Below are 25316 nucleotides of genomic sequence, written 5' to 3'. Positions count from 1 at the left end.
GGGCAATTTGGACTCAGGGTCTCTCATGAGGTTGCAGTCAAGATGTTGGCCAGAGGAGCAGTCATCTGAAAGTTTGTGTATGAAGGCCCTGCTTCTAGATGGCTCATTCACATGGCTGGCAAATGCAGTTCCTTACCGGCCATTTATCAGACGCATCTGTATCTCACTGCATAGGCCTCTCCATAGGGCTGCTTGAATGTCCTCATGACATGGCAGCTAGCTTCCCCCAGAGCAAGTGATCAGAGAGAAAGGGGCAAAAAGGAAGCCACAACACATTTTATTACCTAGTTTCAGAAGTCACACTTCATAGCTGAAGTTAGTTACTACGTCCAGATCACATTCAAGGGGATGAGAGGATAAGGCACCACCTTTCGAAAAGAGGAGTATCTGGGGCTTCCCTGGTGGCACAGTGGTTGAGAATCTGCCTGCCAATGCAGGGGACACCGGTTTGAGTCATGGTCTGGGAGGATCCCACATGCTGCAGAGCGGCTGGGCCCGTGAGCCACAACTACTGAGCCTGCGCGTCTGGAGCCTGTGCTCCGCAACGAGAGACCGCAATAGTGAGTGGCCCCCGCTTGCCACAACTAGAGAAAGCCCTCGCACAGAAACGAAGACCCAACACAGCCAAAAATAAATAAATAAATTAAAAAAAAAAAAAGAGTATCAAAGAATTTGAGCACATGCTTTAAAAGTGCCTCACCTTCTTTTTCCCTTTTAATACTTTTGTCTTCAGATATTTTCTTCTGACAGTTGGTTTTGGAAGCATTTATTATATATATTTTTCCATTTGAACCATGTTATTTTGGGTTTGGAGTGTTTTATATATGCAGCACATGCCTGGATATTTAAAAATCCAATTTTGTGGTCTCTGATTTTCAGTAGGTGAATTTAATTCATTGACATTATAATTACTGATGCTTAGACATTCTTGCCAGCTTATTTTTTACTTTCTATTTGCCACACCCTTATTTATTTCCTTTTGATTATTTCCTATTTGTTCTGTAATAATTTATCAAGTCTTCTTTTTTGTGTTTTTATTTACTGATTCTAAAGTTACGCCATTTGTATTGGTCTGTTAGGGCTGCCATAAGAAAATACCAAAGTCTGGGCACATTAAACAAGAGAAATACTATTTTCTCACAGTTCAGGAGGCTGGAAGTTCAAGACGAAGCTGCTGACAGGTTTGGTTTCTCCTGAGGCCTCTCTCATTGGCTTGCAGGTGACCACCTTCTTGCTGGATTTGCCTCTGTGCACATGCATCCCTGTTGTCTCTTCCTCTTCTTACAAATACACCAGTCATATTGGATTAGGGCTCCACCTCCACGACCTCACTTAACCTTAACTGTATCTTTAAAGGCCTCACTTCCAAATACAGTCACATTAGGGGTTACAGCGTCCACATATCAATTTGGAAAGACAGGGGGACACAATTCAGTTCATAAAATCACCCTTCATATTTTTCTGGTGAATATTCTTTAATTCTTAACATACTCACATCACCTTATTTTTCTAACAATACCTGGGGTTTATCAGTATTTACTTACTTTGACTTCTCCACTCACCCACCTTGCTACAACCTGATTATTCACCCTTGCTATCCCAGGAACATTTTTCTGATTCCTAGTATCCCCTTTCCCAGGGCATGGAGAACTTTTGGTGCTTCTTTCAACTTTGGGAGCCATCTTATCTGGACATTTAGGTTTCTGCTTTCTTTTTTCAATCTTATTTTGTGTGTTTTACAGTTTTCAGTGGATTCCTCACAGCTTCCGGTCTCTTATGTATTCTTGATTTGAATTCCAGTTATAAATTTTAACCACACACACATATGTTCCATCATTTATAGAGATGTGGCACAGGAGGGAGAAGTTGATGTATACACTCAATCCAGTGTCTTAAAACAGAAGAGGTACATTTCATTTATAGATTAATTCTTCAGAGTAGAGACTTCTGACTGGGAAAATTTGAACTTGGAAATCCAAGATAGGTTTGAGTCAATAGAGGTCAGAAAATTCTATATTCATAATATTGTATATAATTATAATGTATATAGTAAATGTCAATTCTTGCTTCAGAAGTTTACAGGTATAAAACTCTTCTAAATAAAAACAGTGCCAAAGAAGCTATTTTATGTCAACTTGATCACCAATTAAGTGCCTAGGAGCGGCAGATGTAAGCCACGCTATAGAAATAATGCCAACGGAAGACAAACTACGCAATAGTATCATGCCAAGGGAAGGCACAGATGGCTGGAGAGCAGCAGCTATAGGTCTTTTTATAGCATTATCAAACAGCACACACTTGACATTCCAACTGGTCCTGTGCCAATGGCCAAGGTAATTAGGGATGTCAACATGAGAAAGTTCAGAAGGCACAGTCATCCTCATGCCATCCATTTGGGGCCAGAGAATCAATCCTGGGTAGTAAATGACTGTCTTTTATGCCACAGTAATAATTAAGTTGGAGAGGTCACTTGAATTTTGAAAAGCAGAATAAGGTCCCAAAGACACAGAATTAAAAGTATTTCTGTGACCAACAAAAATAGACTTCAAAACCACACAGCTTCTACTTAGAGAAACAATGTCTAGAGCTGTGACAATAGTGAAAATTTAAAATATTCTCAGTTTAGAAAAGTTTCAAGTACAGTACAAAGATCTTTTTTTTCTGAATTATTGGAGACTAAGTTGCCAACACACTCTTGAATACATTAGTGTTTATTTCCTATAAATTTGGATATTCTCCTACATAACCACAATCAAATCATGAAATTAACATAGATAACATTACTCCCACTTAATCACTGAAATTTCACCAATTGTTCCAGTAACAGTTCACAGCACACAGATCCGTTTCTTGATAGATTTAGTTGGTATGTATCTTTAGTCTCCTTATTTAGTATAAAATAGTTCAGTCTTTTCACTGATGTGAACTTGGAATTTTTGAAGAGTATAGGCTAGTTATTAGAATGTCCCTTAATTTGGGTTCAATTGGTATTTCCTCATGATTAGATCCAGATTTTGCACTTTTTTTTGCAGGAAAGCCACAGAAGGGCTGTTGTGTTCTTATAACAATATATAAGGTAGCAAATTATTTTTATTTGCTCCATTTTGATCATTTGATTAACATGGTGTCTACCAGCCTTCTCCACTGTAAAGTAACTTTTTCCTTTTGTAAATAATACATATTTTGTGGGGAAATATTTTGAGACTATGTAAATAATATCCTGTATCTCATGAAACTTTCTCTCACAGTTACAGCATTCATTAATGACTGTTGCCTTATTCAACTATTACTATGATGTTTGCCAAATTGTGATTTTTTTTTCATTTTATCATTCCTTTTATATTTATTAAATGGCTTTCTTTATTTGTGTACTTACTTGTATCAGTATGGAGTCAGGGTGCCTCATTTTATATAATGGATTACAGGTATACTCTGGAGATATTGTGGGTTCAGCTCCAGACCACTGCAATAAAGTGAATATTACAATAAAGCAAGTCACAAGAATGTTTTGGTTTCCTACTGCATATAAAATTTATGTTTACACCATACTGTAGTCTATTGAGTGTGCAGTAGCATTAGGTCTTAAAAAACATTGTACATACCTTAATTTTAAAATGCTTTACTGCTAAAAAAGAAAATGCTAACCATCATCTGAATCTTCAGTGAGTTGTGGTAGTAACATCAAAAATTACTGTTCACATATCACCATAACAAATATAATAATAATGAAAAAGTTTGAAACATTGCAAGAATTACCAAAATGTGACACAAAGCCATGAAATGAGCAAATGCTGTTGGAAAAATGGTGTGTGTGATAGACTTGCCTGAGGTAGGGTTGCAACAAACTTTTAATTTGTAAAACATGCAGTATCTGTAAAGCACAATAAAGTGGAGGCGCAATATAATGAGGTACGCCTGTATAATCATCCCATACATTTTGATATGTTCATAACATTTTGTTATGAACAAATGTTCATAACATTTTGATATGTTAATTTAAATTCAATTAAAAATATTTCCAAGTTTCTCTTGTGATTTCTTTGATCCATGAGACTTTCAGAGAAGCGCCGTTTAATATGCAAATAGTTGGGAACTGTAGATATATGAATGTTATTGACTTGTAATTTAATTCCTTTGGTGTCATATTTCAGTCTACTAAAGTGTATTGTGCCTTATTTTATGGACCAGCAGATAGTCTATGTTTAGTGAATATTCCACATACATTTGAAAAGAATGTGCATTCTAAAGTTGTTGGATGTGGATTCAAAAACTGTCAGGGTTAATTAAGTTGGTTAAAAGGTTCACTAATCTTTATGGATTTTTTTTTTTTTTTTTTACCACTTGTTCTGTGAATTACTACATTTGTCTATTCCTCTTTTTTGTTGTCAGCTTTTGCTTCACATATTTGAAACTCAGTTATTTTGTACATAAACATTTAGAATTATGTCTTTCTGCTGAACTTTCATTATCACAAGTGTCCTTCTTTGTCTCTAGTAATACTTCCTTTGTCCTGAAGTCTAATTTGTCTGATACCTTACTGTTTGCATGGTACATCTTTTTAATTTCAATTTATTGTGTCATAATAACTGAAGTGTTTCTCTTATACACAGAATATAATTAGGTCTTGCTTTTTATCCAGTTACACAATCTTGGACTAGAAAAAAAATTCAATCTCTGCTTTTTAATTGTAGTGTGCAGTTAATTTGAATTTAATGTAATTATAAATGTTTGGGTTTAAGTATACCATCTTGCTTATTTGTTTTCTGTTTGTTCTCCTGTACTTCCCTCTTTTGGGTTGAGTATTTTTAAATTTCCTCTATTGACTTTTTAAAGTTGCATATCTATTTAAATTTTTAAGAAAATCCTTTCAGCACTACAATACGCAATCTTAATCTATCACAGTCTACTTAGAATTAATATTATACCACTTCAGGTAAAAGGTACGAACGTTACAGCAGTATAATTTCATTTATCCCAAACCCCCGTGATGTTAGTGTCATTCATTTCATATCTACATAGGTTATAAACACCATAATGTATTGTTGGTATTTTTCCTCTAAACAGTTATCTTTTAAAGAAATTTTGGCACGAGGAAAAAATACTTTTATGATTAATCCATGTTTACCATTTCCAGAGCTCTTTATTCTTTTATGTATATTCACATTTGGCATCATATTTGTTCTGCCTGAAGAATATCCTTTAATTTTTCTTATGGTGCAGGTCTGTTTGTGCTGAGTTGTCTCAGCTTTCATTTATTCAAAAGTGTCTTTATTTCATTCTCATTTTATGGTAATTTTCACTAGATATAAAATTTTGTGTTGAGAGTTTTGATTTTTTCAGTACATTAAAGGTGTTGTTCCATTATCTTTTGGTATCATTGCTTCTGATGAGAAGTCAGCGATAATTCCTATTAGTTGCTGATCATTTTACGTAATTTTTTTTTCTGGGTATTTTAAAGACTTTTCTCTTCATCATTGGTTTCAATAGTCTGGATATGCTGTGCGAAGATGTTGTGTGCCTGGGTAAAGCTTTCTTCTATCTGGAGTTCACTGAGCATCTTGGATCTGTAGACTGATGTTTTCCACCAATTACATGTATTTTAGAGCACTTGACTTTGTCTCACATGTTAGTTCTTGTTCATTTTTTGCAATATTTTTCTTTCTTTTATTCAAATTAGATGATCTCTATTGAACTATCCTCACTAATCCTAAGTCACTAATCCTTTATTATACAGTGTCTATTATTTTTCTAAGTAGAATTTTTGATTTCAGATTTCATATTTTTCATCTCTAGAATTCTTCCCCCCATGGTTTTTAATAGTTTCTATGTCTCTGCTAAGAATCCCTATATATTCAGTCATTATGTTCTTCTTTTCTTTTAAAATCCTTGAACATATTTATAATAGCTGCTCCAAAGTGCTTGTCTGCTCATTTCAACATCTGGGTCATCTCAGGGTCTGTTACTATTAGCTTCTCTTTCTCTTCATAATACATCACATTTCCCTGCTTCTTCACACACCTAGTAATGTGCGACATTGTTTATGCTTGACATTGTGGATATCACATTTCAGGGAGTTTGGATTATACTGTCCTTCTTTAAAGGATATTGAGTTTTGTACCAGCAAGGCACTAAATATGCGGTAGATTCTTTTGATCCTGTCAGATTGGTTTTATGATATTTAAAGGCAGATCTATTTCAGTTTTGTAAATAGTATGTGGTCCTTATTCTTAAAGCATGGCATTTCTGAGGTTTCATATAAATGCTCAATGAGGTTGCTTCACATTGGCTGAACCAGAATTAAAGCATGTCTCAGCACTCTGCAGCCTCTCCATTCACTCTCATTGTCACAGCAGAGGCTCTTTGATAGGCCTTGTCTACTTGCAGCCTACTCTCCCATCAAGGACCCAAAGGGAACCACCATGAAGACTTCTGGGTCCCCACTCTTCACACAGATTCTCCCTTTCTGGTATCTTGCCCCACAAATTCTAGACCCCTCATCATCCCTGAATTCTGAACTCTTCATCTCTGGCTCTTCAGCTGAGTGATATCACTGGTCTCTGCTCTGGAAGTTGTATACAGGGCTCATCTGTGTATTCTCCATTTTTTGAGGAATCATGGTCCTGCTGTCCTTATTGTCCACTGCCTAAATACAGTTGTCTCATATATTTTGTCCAGTTTCACAGTAGGAGGGCAGGTCTGAAAACCAATGTCTCCATTGGCTGGAAGTGGAAGATTCCCCCTTCCCTTACCTCACCAGTAATATTTTAAAACAGTTGAGCCAATATTAATTACATCATGATTTCTCTTTGTTTGGGTTTTAGTAAGAAACAGCCTTGAACTATAGGGACCAATGAGAAGCTGATGCTTTTCTAAAGGACAAGAGATTGGGGATGGACACAAAAAGTGTTACACCTGTCCAGTTCACATGACACTCTAAGATACAACTCTTCTTTGTGTCTCCCAAGATGCAGATGGGTTCTCAAAGAGTAGATTCATGGTTCTGGAAGATCTGTCAATATGATGACTAGCATAAACCACATCTACCTGAAAGAAAATCATGCCTAAACATGTGAAAGTGTTCTTTCCTGGAGACATGAATGAGAAAATAGGGAAATAGGCAATTGGTGCTACTTTTCTGTGATCCTTTTCATATTCACTGCACACAACAGACGCTTCCCTTTTACTACAGACAAACTTTAAGAGCACTTAATTTGGATGAATCATCTCCCCAATAAGCTGGGGTTCTGTAAATCGTTCAAGCAAGATCAGATTATCATGTAGATTGTCATTCTACAATAAGCAGTCTTACTGAAATCTTTGTGCATTTTCATAAAAAATAAAAGGGAAACAATAGCTTTCTTAGACTTAGTTATGGGTAGTTACCAAGTCACAAATTGCTAACTTTTGTAGAACTTCCAAATCTTTTGTTTATATAAGCAGTTTGGTATAATTGGAAATGACATGGAGTTTAGAGTCAAACACATCTGAGTTTGAATCACGATTTTCAGTTTTCCTTATCAGTTTTGTCAACTATAAAATAGGTATAATAATTCTGTTGGTTAGGATTATTATGAAAATTAAATAAGATAACATGCAAAGCCTCTGGCATAATGCCTGGCATTTTGCAGATGATTAAGAAAAGTTAACTTCTTTAATTTTTTGAGCTGTAATGATTTTGTTCCTGATAATCATAAAGCACTTGCATGCCCTCAAGCAAGACAGACTATAAATTTAAGCAGGCATAATCACAAATATCTCCTACTGTTATCAAAGGAGAGACTTGCATTATTAATCCTACAAGATTAAAACAATTCTTGAACTTGAAGAGCTGTAATTTTTTTTTTTACTTTCTTGAAAATGAGTTAAAATAGGAAAAAATTAGGTTCTTCTCTTTAGTTCTTTTACTTTAATTGAGTGATAAGCCCTAGTATGCAGTATTTTATAAAATTTCATTTGATCCATTTGGGGCATAAAACTGATGACATGTTATGCTTAAAAGTAGAATTTGTCACATTTAAGGCTCTTAGTGATTAATAGTTCAAACATAATAGCACACTGCAGGGAGTTATACAGAATTGGAAAGTAGCTAGTGCCAAGTTTAACACTTCACTCACCTTCCAAAAATATACTGCAGAACTTCTGATTCCAGTTATCCAGATAAGGATATAAAAGAGAATACTCTTACTGAGAATGACTAGAACAGCTGGATAAAGTAATTTCTGAAATTCTGTTTGAAGACACTGGAGACCTACCAAGACAGTGAGTATCTGAAAGACCCAAGTTCCTAGACAGAAGCAAAGCCCAGAGAGGTATAAGCCTGATATTTGGTGCTGCTTTTGCTTTCAAAGCATTTGCCAATTTGTAATTGGTGGCCAAGAGCCTGAGAAAATGCACAGAAAGTAGTGTTTGAAAAGTTGAGAAACTGCACAGAGCTTTAGGTAGAGTTTCAGGTACTGGGCTAAAAGTACAAAGTTATACTTCAGAGATTGCTGAGGCAGAGCTTTCAGCTGGGACTCCTGAAGGGCTACATTCTTGATAAATATAAAGTGGAAATAAACCACCTCTCAGACTGAAATTCAGCTTCAAATAAATTCAACTCCAGAATAGATTAAAATGTTGTTTAACCTTTACCCTAATTATTTGCCAGAAACAAAAATAAGTTCTTTCTGGAGGAAAATAACATCATATACAGCCTCAAATTATCACTAAATTTTAAATATCTTATGTCCAAAATTCAATTTAAAAAAGGAAAGAGATAAGAGTAAATGACCCCCAAACAACAGCAACAACAAAAAGGCCTACCAAAAAGACATTAGTCAAGAGGAAAAAACTACACTAATGAAAGAGAAGAATGGAATATAGTTAATACTAAGAAGGCCAAGGATGGTTAAAGGACATAGAATAAGTCGGACATACAGAAAAGAAACAGTTGTACTATTATTTATGTTATACTTCAATTAAATATTCCAATTAAAAGACACAGCTTGTGAGAGTTGATTATAAATATCCAACTCTATATTGCTTACAAGAGATACAACTTAAATATAAGGAAACATGGATTATGATATATGAAGGATATAAGTAAACACAAACCAAAATAAAGCTGGTTTAGGTATACTTTGAGATATGAAGTAGGTTTTAAGGCAAACATTTCTAGAAAATAGAAGAATGTTTTATAATGATAAAGGTGCAATATACCAAGAAAATATAACAGTTCTAAACTGGCATGCACCTAACTACACAGCCTTAAAACAAATAAAATAACAAAAAAGGCAAACAGAACCACAATCACAGTGGAAATTTTTAATACATCAGTCTGAGTGAAGATATAGAAGAATTGAACAACATGACTAACAAACTTGATTTTATATAGAATACTGTACCCAACAACTGTAAACTGTAGAGTACATATTCTTCTCAATGAACATGGAAACTTCACTATTGACCATATAATGAGCCATAAAGAAAGTTTCAACAAATTTCAAAGGGTTGACATAATACAGTAGGTTAAGGGGTGTGTGTGTGTGTGTGTGTGTGTGTTGTTTGAAATTAGTTGAAATTTAAAGAAACCATGGGCAAAGAAGAATTCACAACAGAAATGTTAGAAATATTTTGAGCTGAATGATAATGAAAAATATGACATAAAGTGTCAGAACACAAAGCTATGCTTGAATGGAAATTATCCCCTTGAATGCATACATTGGAAAATAAAGCCTAAAAAAATCCATGATTTAAGCATCTATCACAAGAAGTTAGAATAAGAACAACACATTTAAACAAAGTTGGAAGACTTATGCTACTGGATATAAATACTTAAAAAGGACAATAATTAAGACTGGTCTTGGTACAGGGATACAGACCTAAACGTATATATGGGAACCTGATTTATGACAAAGGTGGCCATGTAAAGCACTAAGCAAAGGACAGTCTTGTTAATAAACAGTCATAGGTCAACTGGATATATGTGTGTGTGTGTGTGTGTGTGTGTGTGTGTGTGTGTATGTGTATATATATGTGACAGAAATTAACTTTGAGCCATACCTAGGTGGATCATAGGTTTGATTGTTAACATTAAAATAATAAAACTTTTAGAAGATTAAAAAAGGAGAATATTTTCAAGACCTTGGGATAATAAAAGATTTTAAAAACAGTATACAAAGAGCACTAACTAGCCTCTAGCAATTACCCTTCTGCTCTTTATTTCTATGAAATCAGATTTTTCTTTTTAAGATTCCAGATATAACTGATACCACACAGTATTTGTCTTTCTCTATCTGGCTTATTTCACTTAGCATAATGCCCTCCAGGTTCATCCATGTTATAGAAAATGGCAAGATTTCCTTCATATTTTGGCTGAACAATATTCCATAGTCTGTGTGTGTGTGTGTGTGTGTATGTGTATATATATGTATGTGTGTGTGTGTATATATATATATATATATATATTTCTATGTATTATATTTTCTTCATCCACTCATGTCAGTGGACATATAACTTGCTTCCAGATTTTGGCTCTTGTGAGTAATGCTGCAGTGGACATGGAAGTACATATATCTCTTTAAGATATTGATTTTGTTACCTCTGGATATGTACCCAGAAGTGGGAATACTGGATCATATGGTAGTTCTATTTTTAATTTTTTGAGGAACTTCCATATTGTTTTCCATAATGGCTGTATCAATTTACAGTCCCACCAACAGTACAAGGGTTCCCTTTTCTCCACATCCTTGCCAACATTTTTTGATCTTATGTCTTTTTTGAAAAAAGCCATCCTAACAGGTGTGAGGTGATAGCTCACTGTGGTTTTGATTTGCGTTTCCCTGACGACTGCTGTATCTGTTGGCCATTTGTATGTCTTCTTTGGAAAAATATCTCTTCAGGTCCTTTGCACATTTTTAAATTGCATTATTTGAATTTTGGTATTGAGTTGTATGAGTTCATTACGTATTTTGGATATTTACTCCAGATCAGATATATGATTTGCAAATATTTTCTCCCATTCCATAGACTGCCTTTTCTTTTTCTTGTTTGTTTCCTTTGCTGGGCAGAAGCTTTTTGGTTTGATGTAGTCCTACTTATTTATTTTAGCTTTTTTTGCCTTTGCTTTTGGTGTCTTATCCAAGAAATTACTGCCAAGACCAATGTCAAGTGGCTTTTTCTCAATGTTTTCTTCTAGGAGTTCTGTGTTTTCAGGTATTACATGTAAGTCTTTAACCCATTTTGAGTTAATTTTTGTGAGTGGTATAAGGTAATTTTTGTGAGTGGGCCCAGTTCCATTCTTTTGCATGTAGATATCCAGTTTTCCCACCACCATTTACTGAAGAGACTATCCTCTCCCCATTGTGTGTTCTTGGTGCCCCTGTCAAAGAGCAGTCGACAGTATATTCATGGGTTTACTTCTAGGCTCTCTATTCTGTTCCACTGGTCTATATGCCTGCTTTTATGTCAGTACCACCCATAAAATGGAATACAATGTAACCATTAAAGTAGTGATATAGGTCTATATTTATTTTTATGGAAAACTGTCACTATAACATTGATGAATGAAAAAAAAACTAGTTATAAATAAAAAATTTAGTAAGTGTGTATACTTATAGAGGTATTTTAAAGGATGTTCATTTCTGGATAAGAAAATTTCAAGTGATTTTTTTTTTTTTACTTTGTTCTTTATATTTTATGGTATTGTTTTTATTATATTATTATTTACTCATAATCTAAATAGTTCATTTTCATCTAAGGGCTTACTGAATCATATTGATTTTGCTTACAAAATATCTTCTCTTTTATATTCATGTAATTCAGGCCGTTTCAGGTCTTCATTATTTCTTGCAACTGGCATGTAAAAACAACTGTTGCTCTCTCTTAATAGTAATGACACATAATATCTGTTTAGTACTTCCTAGTTTACAAAGTACTTCCAATACAGTATCTCCATTAAGATTCAAAAACAATCTCAAAATGGATTAAAGACATAAATGTGAGACCAGATACTATGAAACTCCTAGAGGAAAACAGGCAGAATACTTAAATCATGGCAATATATTTTTGGATCCATCTCCTAAAAGGAAAGGAAACAAAAGCAAAAATAAACAAGTGAGACCTAATTAAACTTAAAAGCTTTTGCACAGCAAACGAAACCATCCACAAAAGTGAAAAGACAACCTACTAAATGGGAGAAAATATTTGCAAATGATGTGACCAATAAGGGGTTAATATTCATAATATATAAAAAGCTCATACAACTCAACATCAAAAAAAACAAACAACCTAATTACAAAATGGGCAGAACTGAATAGCCAGTTTTTTCAAATGAGGACATGCAGTTGGCCAACAGGCACATGAAAAGATGCTCAACATCACTAATCATCAGGGAAATGCAAATCAAAACCACAATGAGATACCACCTCACACCCGTCAGAATGGCTATCATCAAAAAGACCACAACATATGTTGGTGAGGATGTGGAGAAAAGGGAACCATCATACACTGTTGTTGAGAACATAAATTGGTACAGCCACTGTGAAAAACAGTATGGGGTTTCCTCAAAAAACTTAAAATAGAACTACCAGCAATTCCACTCCTGGATATATATCCGAAAAAAAACCCCAAAACCACTAAGTCAAAGAAGATACATGCACCTTAATGTTCATAGCAGCATTATTTATAATTGCCAAGGTATGGAAGCAACCTAAGTTTCCATCAACAGTTGAATGGATAAAGAAGGTGTCTTATATATATACCTTGGAATACTACTCAGCCATAAATAAGAATGAAACTTTGCCATTTGCAGCAATATGGATGGACTTGGAGGACATTATGCTAAGTGAAATAAGTCAGAGAAAGACAAATTCTGTATGATATCATTTATATGTGGAATCTAAAAAATACAACAAACTAGTGAATATAATAAAAAAGAAGCAGACTTATAGAGAACAAACTAGTGGTTACCAGTGGGGAGAGGGAAATAGGGAGGGGCGATATAGGAGTGAAGGGAAACAAAGGGTTATTATAGGATTACATGAAATCATCTGTGTGAAACTTAAAAATTATAAAGCACTACAGAATTCAAAGATGCTTTTATTCAATTAAAAAACTCAACCTATGGGTAGGTACTATATTATCATCGTCATTTATATACATTTTAAAAAACTCAAAAGTTACTGATCTTGAAGACAACTTATGACCCAAATTCCATGTATCTACCATTACACCTTCCCATTACACCTTGCTGATTTGGGGTAAGGATAAACCCAAACTCCTTAACATGGTCTGGATATAATAAGGAGTAGAGTACATTTCCCAGAACTGAAAGAAAGCTGATGTAGCTGGAAAGCAGAGAGATGAGAATGGAGGGACCTTAGCTGCCATATTAAGGAGTTAGAATTTATCCCAAAGGTGACGAGAAGCTGCTAAAGGGTTTTAAATAGAGGAGTGAAATTATAAATTATGATTTTTTTGACAAGGGGTCTGCAAACTTTTTTTGTAAAACACCAGATAGAAATATTTTAGGCTTTACAAGCTATATAGTCTCTTGCAACCACTCAACTCTACCATCATAGAATAAAGCAGTCATACACATTACATAAATCAGTTTGGCTGTGTTCCAGTAACATATCACTTATGGACACTGAAATTTGAATTTCACTATCATGTATTTTTAATATCATATATTTTAAAGTGTTTTGATACTATTTTTCTTTTGATTTTTTTCAGCGATTTAAAACTGTAAAAAGCCATTTTGGGGCTAGATTTGGCTGGCAGGCCATAGGTTGCTGACCCTAATTTTAGAAGATGTTCACTTAGGCTACAGTGTAAAGCAGACAAAGAGGTCCTTTCTGGCCCATTTCCTCAGGTCCAGTACCCACATACTGACTTTTTAATATTCAAGGCCTATTGATATCATATATGTCTTTTATCCTTCTATCTCTGATAGATGCTAATGCAAAAAGAATATTCTCAGGTTAACCATTATGCTTTTTTGGTGACCCCTTTGCATTCAATGTGGTCATATTTTTATTCTTTAAGGAAGAGATATCTTGGTGAGAGAAGATAATTTACATGTAGGAATAATCCTATTTTAAAAACTTTTAAATTCAAAGAGGTAATATTTCTCAGTATATAGGCTAGATGATAATTTAAATACTAATATGTGATCTATTAGAAAGCATGATAAATTCTTTAGACAATTTCAATATGGAGCTTCAAATGTATATAGTAGAATCATGAGCTTAAATGGAGCTTTGTTTAAGGACTTAATGCTCTCTTAAGGCTCTTAATGCTTCCTTAAGGCAAATCTTGGGCTATAAATAAGCAAAGTTACATAGGAAGAATAAGGATGTAGCATTTTGATTGTTCACTTTTACAAATAAAAAGGAAAGTAAAACTATTTCTCTCATTCCCTTATTTTAGGTTTTTACCTTTTACTAGTAAATATCCTTATGGGTTAGGGTTAGGGTTAGCCTATCAGCAGAAAGCCTATTTGGCTTTAAACTAACATGGAGACTTTCTTTATATTGTTACTGCCTAACTGAGACTAAATGCTGAAACAGATAGGATTTGAAAAAAATTTATAAGATGGCTTTGATGATTATTTATTAATAGCCAAAGAAGCAAAAATTACAGAGCAATATAATAATACATTGAGAAAGAAAGTTTACCAGACACTAAATATTTAAATACTCATCTCTTCAGTTCTTTTCTTCGCTAGAAAAAAGACTGGGACTATAGACATAAAAAAAATAAAGAAATATGAAGAAAATCTACCTTTACTTGTGAGTAGTGTCAGAGGTGAGAAGGTGGAGATAAAGAGTGAAAGTCATTGGGGTCAGAAAATCTAAAAGGTGTTGTAATTAAATTTCTGACACTGTGATGTCTGCATGCATAGACTTTGGTGAAAATAATAAAATGTTCCCTTCATATACTAATATGCCTGATCAATGACCTAATAAAATACAGATGACCAACAAAAGGCGCATACATGTGAAGTATGATCAATGAAAGCACAATTTAACTGAATGATGCAAAATTAGAATTTAAATAACAAATTCATTCCAAAGTCATGAACCCATATTAACATCTAAAGCATCAAAGCTTAATTTAAACTATAAAATGTCTTCATTTGTGCAGAAAATTCAGGTAAAAGAGCCTTCCAGAAGTTTTTGTTGTTTTCAAGAAGCTTTTGCTTCGTTGTTTCATTGACAACAGTGAAATCTCTGTGGAGCACAATATGCTGGAAAACCAGGAACCCCACCTTTGTTTATCTGATCTCAATGGACGCTGTGGTGAAAGATCTTATAAAATAAGAACCTGATACAGAGCACAAAGATCTGTAAGAAACTGGTTGATTTTACTGTTCCGTAGCTAATAAATGGAGGATTAAAGCATATTTGAATTTATATCCTCTTGGATCCACTTTGCACTGTGGATACTTTAAAAATACAAGTGAGAACATTCATAATATGTTACTTCTCACTAAAATCGAAGGGACAAACTGAGCACATTCAAGATCTAGGGGACATGTTTTGCCCTATGTCCTGGTTTCTGAAGCTGTACTTCTTTAGAGAATGGATTAGAAAGACATTTAAGCTTGTTAGATAACAAAGGTGTCATCCCCTCACATCAACGTACCTGAGGAGAAATGTTCAAGAATTATAAATTCTTAGAAAACTAAAAAACCCTTTGGGTCTGGCAAGGAAAATGTCAACAAGTCAAAAGAGACTAGATGGCTATTGACCAGTTTCATGAAGGCAGAGCTGCAAGCCAGGATGGAATAATACTTTCCCACCATGTGTCGAAGGCACAAATGACACTAATCCTTTTTAATGGTCACAAAAGCTGACAACTTACTCAGCCTTAGAACTGAAGGCACAAAATCATCTCTGGGAATGACTCACCATAAACAGGTCACGAGCACCAATGTCAACAGCTAACAGAAATGCCTTTTCAAATCTCTGGTACCTATAAGGTAGAAAAGAAATGTTATATGTTGTGAACAAAACTACAGAAGAGGAGAGATCAGTTTGTTTAATTTACTTACGTGTTACTGTTTTTGTTCTGATACGAAAAATATTCTCAAACAGGAGGGACTTTGCCTTCTGGGATCTTCCCTATGTGAACTCTTATAGTACTTAGGAGGAGCTGAGGCACACAGCCCTGTGGAGGTGTTCAGTGCAACTTTCAAAGATAAACATAACAAGATTAGGTGCTGCTGAATGTAGAGAAATGATAGCTTAGGAAATAATGTTTCTCATTATATTTTACTTTGTTGTGTTTTGTTATGTAGGAGAAAAGTATGGGGATATGGAGAATATAGCAGGATAAGAGCAATTAATCATATAATTATACTTTTATGTTTCTTAGGTAAAAGTTAAGAAGTCAAATGTTGCATTATTACAAAACTTTCATATTTGTGAGTTTGGAAAAAATACGTTCTCCTCTGTTGTAAATGAAAATAATAAATAGTTTCTAAGATTTTTTTTTTCTGGGAGTATAGTTGCTTTACACTGCCGTGTCAGTTTCTGCTGTATGTACAGCAAAGTGAATCAGCCATATGTATACAAATATCCCCTCTTTTTCGGATAAGTATTTTTTTAAGATACTACTTTTCTACTCTTTTATCCTATCTTTCCTTGAGGTAAAACTGAGAATTTTCTTTGTGAAAGTTTAATTTTAGGCTAAAATACATGAGAACAAACTTCAGTTTAAATTAATTACCTCTGTAGACATTTTAAAATCCTGAGAGAAAAGCATGTCACGAACGTACAATTTGCACAGGATTTTGGAATGAAAGTTCATTTTTATTTTGTCTAAATGTTGAGACTTACATATAACTGTCAGTCTTTCTGACTCAAGAAACAAGAACATAAATAACCAAGTTGTTCTCTGTTTTATGTTGTGAAATAAAATGGTATAAAATATAATGATGTGCCACAACAAGAGAAGCCACCACAATGAGAAGCCTGCACACTACAACGAAGAGTAGCCCCTGCGTGCCACAACTAGAGAAAAGCCCTCATGCAACAATGAAGACCCAATGCAGTCAAAAATAAATAATTTATTTTAAAAAAATATAGATTTCAAATAAAACGTGTCAGAAATGTAGAATATAAATTATTATTGACAGAGTACATACATTTATTAGTGAAATAGCTAATATAATTAAAATTCAAACACACAAGGCTTATGATTATTCCATATGAGCTGGTAGGTCCAGAACCTGAAACACTTCACAATTTCCATGCTGTGTTTGATTACTGTTATCACATCTCCTCCCTGGCTCTACTTACTAGCATCTCCAGTATTTGCTTGAATCCCTTTCAACTATGGAAGATCAGAAGAAAATTGTGTTTATTTTTGTTCCAGGAAGCTGAATGATTCATTATATATACAGTGGAAATGGGATGTAATGAGGAAGAAAACAGAGGATCAGCAAGTTGTACTACTCTTCCATACATTCACTGCCATCTTGCATTTGTTGCCACTCCAATGAAACTTTTCTAGCAGTAATAAATTATCCAGACTTAAAGATAAGTTCTTATCTTGTGTGCCCTTTTGGCCATATCTGACCCTATTAACTTCCCCTCCTTGAAACCCTCTCTTTCCTTGCATTTGGAGATTCATTCTTTGTTTTCTCAATTCTTAGAATTCACCTTCTTAGTCTCCTTTTTAAGTTAATTTTTCTTTGCCTACTCCATGAAGTTTTCCCCAGTAACCTTACCCGCTCCTATGGCATTGATAATTATATCAATGACCCATAAATCTCTAGAATCCATTTATTTCCTGAGCTCCAAACTCTTTATTTCCAGGAAACTCAAATTTAACATGTCTAATATGTCCACTGATACATAAATTTGGCAACCATATATATGATTAATTGAAATTGGGAAATATGAAATTAAGGTGGACAGGTCAGGAGGTTGAGAGGTAATGATTAACATTATGATAAAATGAAAGAGTTGGCATTGGCGTCTGGCAGTATGTTCAACCAAAAATATCAAAGAGCGCTCCTCAACTAGATTGCTTATGAAATATATGTTAAAGTACAACACAGGACTCTAAAAAAAGGGAAATTTCCAAGGGTACCACACTCTCAGTAAAAAAAATAACCAACTAACCGAAGTCCCTTGATTGAAACTACAGTAAGGATCCCTGAGCAGAGAGCAAAAATGGGGGGAAAAAAGGCAGAACTACTCTGGGTCATCACCCTCAGTAGACTGAGCCCTGAACAAGTCTCAAGGTAAAGGGGCTAAGCCTGAGACTTTTGATTAAGACATGGGCTAAAATGATCCCAGGTTATTAGTGCCCCTAACTTTGGTAGAAAAAATAAAAAGAAAATTCATGTCTGGATTAAAGCACTTTTGATAGAAGCCATCAGGACTGCCATAAATTAAAATAAAACAAGTATGAGTTCACAATGAAAGATCACTGAATACAAAAGAAAACAAGCTACTGTGATGGAAAATTAGAAAATAAACAACAGATTTACTTCTCCAGGGATTTCAGATCACTGAATTATTAAAGTTAGAATATAAAATAATTCAGCATAAGATTTTAAAAGAAATAATTATGGAACCATGAAAATAAGCATACAACAGGATATAATAAAAAAAATTACCAGGTAGATTTTTTAAGAAATAAAATAGAACTTTTGGAAATGAAAACCTGAACTGGAGTTAAATAATTTGTCACAAAGAGAGAATTAGTGAAGTAAAAGAGGCATAAGTAAGGAATTATAGAAAATGTACAGAGAAATAAATATAAAGAGAGATTAGCAATACAGAGAACATGGAAAAGTCTAATATGTCTAATCAGGTAATTAAGTTAAAGGCTGAGAATTTTCCAAAGCTGATAAATGATATGAATCAATAAACACAAGAGGGACAACATATATCAAGCAGGATAAATTGAAAAGAATCTATAATTATGGACATCTGTAATGGAATTGCTGAACTCCAAAAATAAAAAGATATTAACTGCCAGAGAGAAGACAGATCACCTACAAAGTAACTACTGATACAGACTGACACCAGACTTCTCAATGGCAACAATGGGATGTAGAGGACATTAGGGATATACTTTCAAATTATAGAGAGAAAATAAGCATTACTCTTGTATAATATGACAGTGGAATTTTCTTTCAACAATTAGAGAAAAATAAAGACACTTTCAGATGTACAAAAACTGAAAGCATTGAACAGATCTTCAATAAAGGGACTTCTAGGGAACATAACTCAGGAAAAAGGAAAATGATCCCAGAAGGAAGGTTTTAGAAGCAAGAAGGAATGGCTTCAAAAAAAAAGATTTGGTTAATATACAGTTAAATACACACAGACATACAGCAACACACACAAATGGTCTGATATTTTTAAGATCAGAAAATACTAATTACATATATCATGTAAATCAAGTGCTAAGGTCTTTGCTTTCTGTACTGTTGAAGATAATAATTGTTTGATTTTGGTAACTATGCATAGTCAGATTTCAAATAATAACCACTAAAAGATTGTATAAATTACTCGAATAGCAGTATAGGTAGAGTGGGGTTGCGGCTGAGTGAATTGAAAAAGAAAAAAATTCAAGAAGTATTAAAAAAACCCACAAGAACAGTGGATCTATGCTGGTGCCCTGGTGAAAACAACAACTGAGAGACAACAGGGCCAATTGCCCGCATACCCACAGTTAAGGTGCGACCAAGAGCAGTGCCAACAACCGTGTAATCTGAGAGCTCGCACAACAGGTGAAAGGTGACACAACAGAGCACACCCAGGTGAGCAGCTCCAGAGGAGGAATACTCAGTGGCTTCTCTCCCAGTGGGAGTGCTCCAATCCCACCTACCTCACACCACAGATCAGAACACAGGTAAGAAACGGCTCTGGGGGACTCTACTCCAGCAACTAGGGAGCAGACCATGTCCCTGTCAAGGCAGTGACAACCACAGAGCATGTCTAATATGTCCACTGTCAATTTGGCAACCATATATATGATTAATTGAAATTGGAAAAAATGAAATTAAGGTGGACAGGTTAGGAGGTACTCTTCTTTCTAGGTGAGTAACGATTAACATTATGATAAAATGAAAGAATTGGCATTGGCATCTGGCAGTATGGACAACCAAAAATATCAAAGGGCGCTCCCAACTAGATTGCTTAGAAAATATATGTTAAAGTACAATACAGGACTCTAAAGAAAGGAAATTTCCAAGGGTACCACACTGTCAACCAAAAAATAACCAACTAACCAAAGTCCCTTGATTGAAACTAGAGTAAGAATCCCTGAGCAAAGAGCAAAAATGGGGGTGGGGGAGGCAGAACTACTCTGGACAGGAGTCAAAGAATGGGATGTAGAAGACAGTAGGGATATATCTTCAAATTATAAAGAGAGGATAAGCATTATTCTTGTATAGAATTTGAAAAAGAAAAGATACATGTATATGTATAACTGAATCACTTTGCTGTACACCTGATCATAATATTGTTAGTCAGCGATACTCCAATATAAAATACAAAGTTAAAACAAAAAGGAAAATCCTAAAGATGCTACCAGAAAACCACTAGAGCTCATCAATGAATTTAGTACAGTCGCAGGATACAAGATTAATACACAGAAATCTCTTGCATTCCTATATGCTAACAACGAAAGATCAGAAAGATAAATTAAGGAGACAATCCCATTTACCATCACATCAAAAAGAATAAGATACTTAGTAATAAACCTACCTATGGAGGCAAAAGACCTGTATTCAGAAAACTACAAGGTACTGATGAAAGAAATGAAAGATGACACAAACAGATGGAGAGATATACCATGTTCTTGGACTAGAAGAATCAATATTGTCAAAGTGACAATACTACCCAAGGCAATCTACAGATTCAATGCAATCCCTATCAAATTACCAATGGCATTTTTCACAGAACTAGAACAAAAAATCTTAAAATTTGTATGGCTACACAAAAGACCTGAATAGCCAAAGTAATCTTGGCTCCTTGACATCAGGATATCCTACAAAGCTACAGTCATCAGAACAGTATGATACTGGCACAAAAATAGAAATATAGATAAATGGAACAGGATAGAAAGCCCAGAGATAAATCCACAAGCCTACGGTCAATTAACCTATGACAAAGGAGGCAAGACTACACAAGTGAAGAAAGACAATAAATGGTGCTGGGAAAACTGGACAGCTACATGCAAAAGAATGAAATTAGAACATTCTCTATCACCATACACAAAAATAAACTCAAAATGGATCAAAGACCTAAATGTAAGGCCGGTCACTCTAACACTCTTAGAGGAAAATGTAGGCAGAACATGCTTTGACATAAATCGCAGCAACATTCAATGCTTTTGAATCCACCTCCTAGAGCAATGAAAATAAAAACAAAGCTGAACAAATGGGACCTAACTAAACTTAAAAGCTTTTGCACAGTGAAGGAAACCATCAACAAAACAAAAAGACAACCCACAGAATGGGAGAAAATATTTGCAAACAAAGCGACCAACAAGGGATTAATCTCCAAAATATACAAATAGCTCATGCAGCTCAATATAAAAAAAAACAACCCAATCAAAAACTGGGCAGAAGATCTAAATAGACATTTCTCCAAAGAAGACATACAGATGGCAAAATGCGGATGAAAAGATGCTCAATGTCACAAATTATTAGAAAATTGTAAATCAAAACTATAATGAGGTATCACCTCATACTAGTCAGAATGGCCATCATCAAAAAATCTAAAAACAGTAAATGCAGCAGAGGGTGTGGAGAAAAGGGAACCTTCCTACCCTGCTGGTGGGAATGTAAATTGGTACAACCATTATGGAGAAAAGTATGGAGGTTCCTTAAAAAACTAAAAATGGAACTACCATATGACCCAGCAATCCCACTCCTGGGCATATATCCAGAGAAAACCATAATTCGAAAAGATACATGAACCCCAATGTTCACTGCAGCACTGTTTACAATAACCAAGACATGGAAGCAACTTTTAAGCCTATTGGCAGAGGAATGGATAAAGAAGGTGTGGTACATATATACAATAGAATATTACTCAACCATAAAAAGGAACAAAATAGGACTTCCCTGGTGGTGCAGTGGTTGAGAATCTGCCTGCCAATGCAGGGGACCTGGGTTCAATCCCTGATCTGGAAAGATCCCACATGCCGCAGGGCAACTAAGCCTGTGCACCACAACTACTGAGCCTGCACTCTAGAGCCCACGAGCCACAACTACTGAGCCCACATGCTGCAACTACTGAAGCCCGTGTGCCTAGAGCCCGTGCTCTGCAACAAGAGAAGCCACCGTAATGATAAGCCTGTGCACCGCAACAAAGAGTAGCCCCCCACTCGCCGCAACTAGAGAAAGCCTGCGCGCAGCAACGAAGACCCAATGCAGCCAAATAAATAAATAAATAGAACAAAATAATGCCATTTGCAGCAACATGGATGGACCTAGAGATTATCATACTGAGTGAAGTAAGTCAGACAAAGACAAATATCATACAATATGACTTATATGTGGAATCTAAAAGAAAATAGTACAAATGAACTTATTTAGAAAACAGAAATAGATTCACAGATACAGAAAACAAACTTATGATTACCAGGGGTGAAAGGGGGGCAGGGATAAATTGGGAGATTGAGAATGACATATACATAATACTATATATAAAATAGATTACCAATAAGGACCCTACTATAGAGCACAGGGAACCCTACTCAATACTCTCTAGTGTCCTATATGGGAAAAGAATATAAAAAAGAGTGGAAATATTTATATGTATAACTGATTCACTTTAGTGTACACCTGAAACTAACACAACATTGTAAATCAACTATACTCCAATAAAATTTTTTTTCCAATAAAAATGTAAATAAAAATAAAAAACAGGAAAGGAATAAAAGGAAGCACAGGAAAATAGCACAAAGGAAAATAGAAACAGCTCAATATAAAAATAATCATATACATGGACTAAACTCACCAGTTTAAAGACAGCGTGTCAAACTGGAAAAGTAAAATCCGGTTTTATATTATTTATAAAAGCCACATCTAAATCATACAGACAAACAAGGTTAAAAGTAGAAGGATAGAAGAAAATAGAAGGCAATTATTGATAAGAATGTAAAGTAATGCAGCCACTTTGGGAAAAAGTTTGGCAGTTTCTGAAAATATTACACATAAATTTGACATAAAATTACACTCAATTTCATGGCAATTCCTACGTATCTACCCAAGAGAAATGAAACATACCCCAGAGAGACTTACACTCATGTATACATAGTGACATTTTTCATAATAGCTTAAAAGTAGAAACAATCCTAAATGTCAATCAACTGATGAATGAACGAATTAAAATACGGTATATCCAAACAATGAAGCAGGTTTCAGCAGTAAAAAGGAATGAAGCACTGATACATACTACAAAATAGATGAACTAAAAAATATTACGTTAACAGTTAAAGAAGCAATATTGTATGATTCTATCTATATGAAATGTCCAAAAAGGATAAATCTATAGAGACAGAAAGTAGATTTGTGGTTGGCTAGGGTTGGGAAAAGGGAGTGACTACAAATGGGCATGAGGGATCTTCTTGGGATAAAGGAAATGTTTAAAATTAGATCAAGATAATGGTTTACAAATCTGAAAATTTACTAAAAATCATTGAATTGTAGAATTAAGTGAATAAATTCTATGGTAGTCAAATTAAACCTCAATAAAATTTTCTTGTTAAAAAGCTAAGGTAGCTATATAATCAGATAAATGGTTTTTAGAAAAAAAAATTATTAGAGATAGAAAGAGTAAGAACAAAATAATAAAGGTTTCATGTCTCCAGGAAGATACAAAAATTCTAGACTGGATGCATTTAATAAAATAGGCTGAAAGTATATAGATCAAATCTCTGATAGAATTAAAATAAATAATGAGCCCACCAACAAAGGGGAAAGTTCAAAGTTATATCTGAATTTTTGCTAGGCCAAGCAGTAAAAAAATTCGTAAAGAAATAGAAGTCTTAAACAACATAATTACACAGCTGGATTTACTGGATACATAGAACTTGTCACTCATAAATTAGTGGATACACATCCTCCTCAAACACACATGGAATCCTTACAAAATTATGTTAGTAAATAAAAAAGCATGTCTCAATAAATTTTAAGGAATAATATATATAATGAATCTGTCAACAATGCAGTTTTTGATAGAAAGATAAGCAATAAATCCATATGCATTTAGAAACTAAAATGTCATTAGTCAAAGAAAAATTATAATAGAAATTTTAAAATACTTAGAAGTAATTGAAAAACTTGAGCAAATGAGACACTTGAAGGGAAATTCGTAGCCCTAAGTGTTTGTATTAAGAAAAGAAGAAAGGTTAAAAATTGATGAGCTAAATATCCCATTTAATAATTTAGACAAAAATAGAATAATCTCAAAAAGACCGTGGAATAAATGTCTGAGGTACGCAAAGGAAATAAGACTGTCACACAGATTCTATATTCGGCAAAAAGTATCTTTCAAGAATGAAGGTGACATAAAGACATTTTCAAGGGAAAAACACCTCTATGATATGTATCTCCAGTAGAACTGCAGTATAAGAAGGGCAAAAGGAAGTTCTTTAGGCCAAAATAAATGATATCAGATGGAAACTTCAGTTCTTCAATAAATAATGCAAAGTACTACAAGTGATCAATGTAAAGAAGATCATTTCCTTTATTTAACATACATATGTGTGTTTTAAGCAAAAATTATAAAATTGTTTTGTGGGGGTTATAACATATATAGGTAATATATGTGGCAACTATAGCATAAAGCAGGAGTTCCCAACCTTTTTGTCACCAGGGACCAGTTTCATGGAAGACAATTTTTCCATGGACCGGGTTGGTGGGGGGATGGTTTTGGGAGGATGCAAGCACATTACATTTATTGTGCATTTTATTTCTATTATTATTACATTGTAATATATAATGAAATAATTATATAACTTACCATAATGCAGAATCAGTAGGAGCCCTGAGCTTATTTTCCTGCAACTAGATGGTCCCATCTAGGGGTGATGGGAGACAGTGACACCTGAAGTGTGTTGTTTATGTCCAGTCTGCTCCGTAAGATGCAGCTTAATTGTCACTTGCCATTCACTGATAGGGTTTTGACATGAGTCTGCAAGCAGTTGATTTATTATGGTCTCTGTGCAGTCAAACCTCTCTGCTAATGATAATCTATATTTGCAGCCACTCCCCAGCACTAGCATCAAGGCCTCAGCTCTACCTCAGATCATCAGGCATTAGATTCTCATAAGGAGCATACAGCATAGATCCCTCA

The 25316-nt window shown here is 34.5% G+C and overlaps 1 protein-coding gene across 15 annotated transcripts in view; it reads right to left on the bottom strand.

The window, feature by feature from the left end:
• WDPCP (WD repeat containing planar cell polarity effector) overlaps window positions 1-25316 on the bottom strand; it is a 384215-nt gene that overhangs the window by 157451 nt on the left and 201448 nt on the right. For 10 of the 15 annotated variants that reach the window (XM_073791318.1, XM_073791321.1, XM_073791322.1 and 7 more), the window contains exons 13-14: window positions 15894-15957; window positions 3377-3463 (exon numbers count right to left, since the gene is read on the bottom strand). In XM_073791318.1, coding sequence (XP_073647419.1) covers window positions 3377-3463; window positions 15894-15957 — 151 coding nt within the window. Of the gene's footprint in view, window positions 1-3376; window positions 3464-15893; window positions 15958-25316 lie in introns of those variants that run through there. The other 5 variants (XM_073791323.1, XM_073791331.1, XM_073791329.1 and 2 more) reach the window with 2 other exon arrangements.

This window comes from Tursiops truncatus, chromosome 14 (genome assembly GCF_011762595.2).
Source record: "Tursiops truncatus isolate mTurTru1 chromosome 14, mTurTru1.mat.Y, whole genome shotgun sequence".
In the NCBI taxonomy this organism is placed as follows: Eukaryota; Metazoa; Chordata; class Mammalia; order Artiodactyla; family Delphinidae; genus Tursiops; species Tursiops truncatus.
Note: the sequence above shows the minus strand (reverse complement) of the source record. Positions and strands in the feature narration are given on the sequence as shown.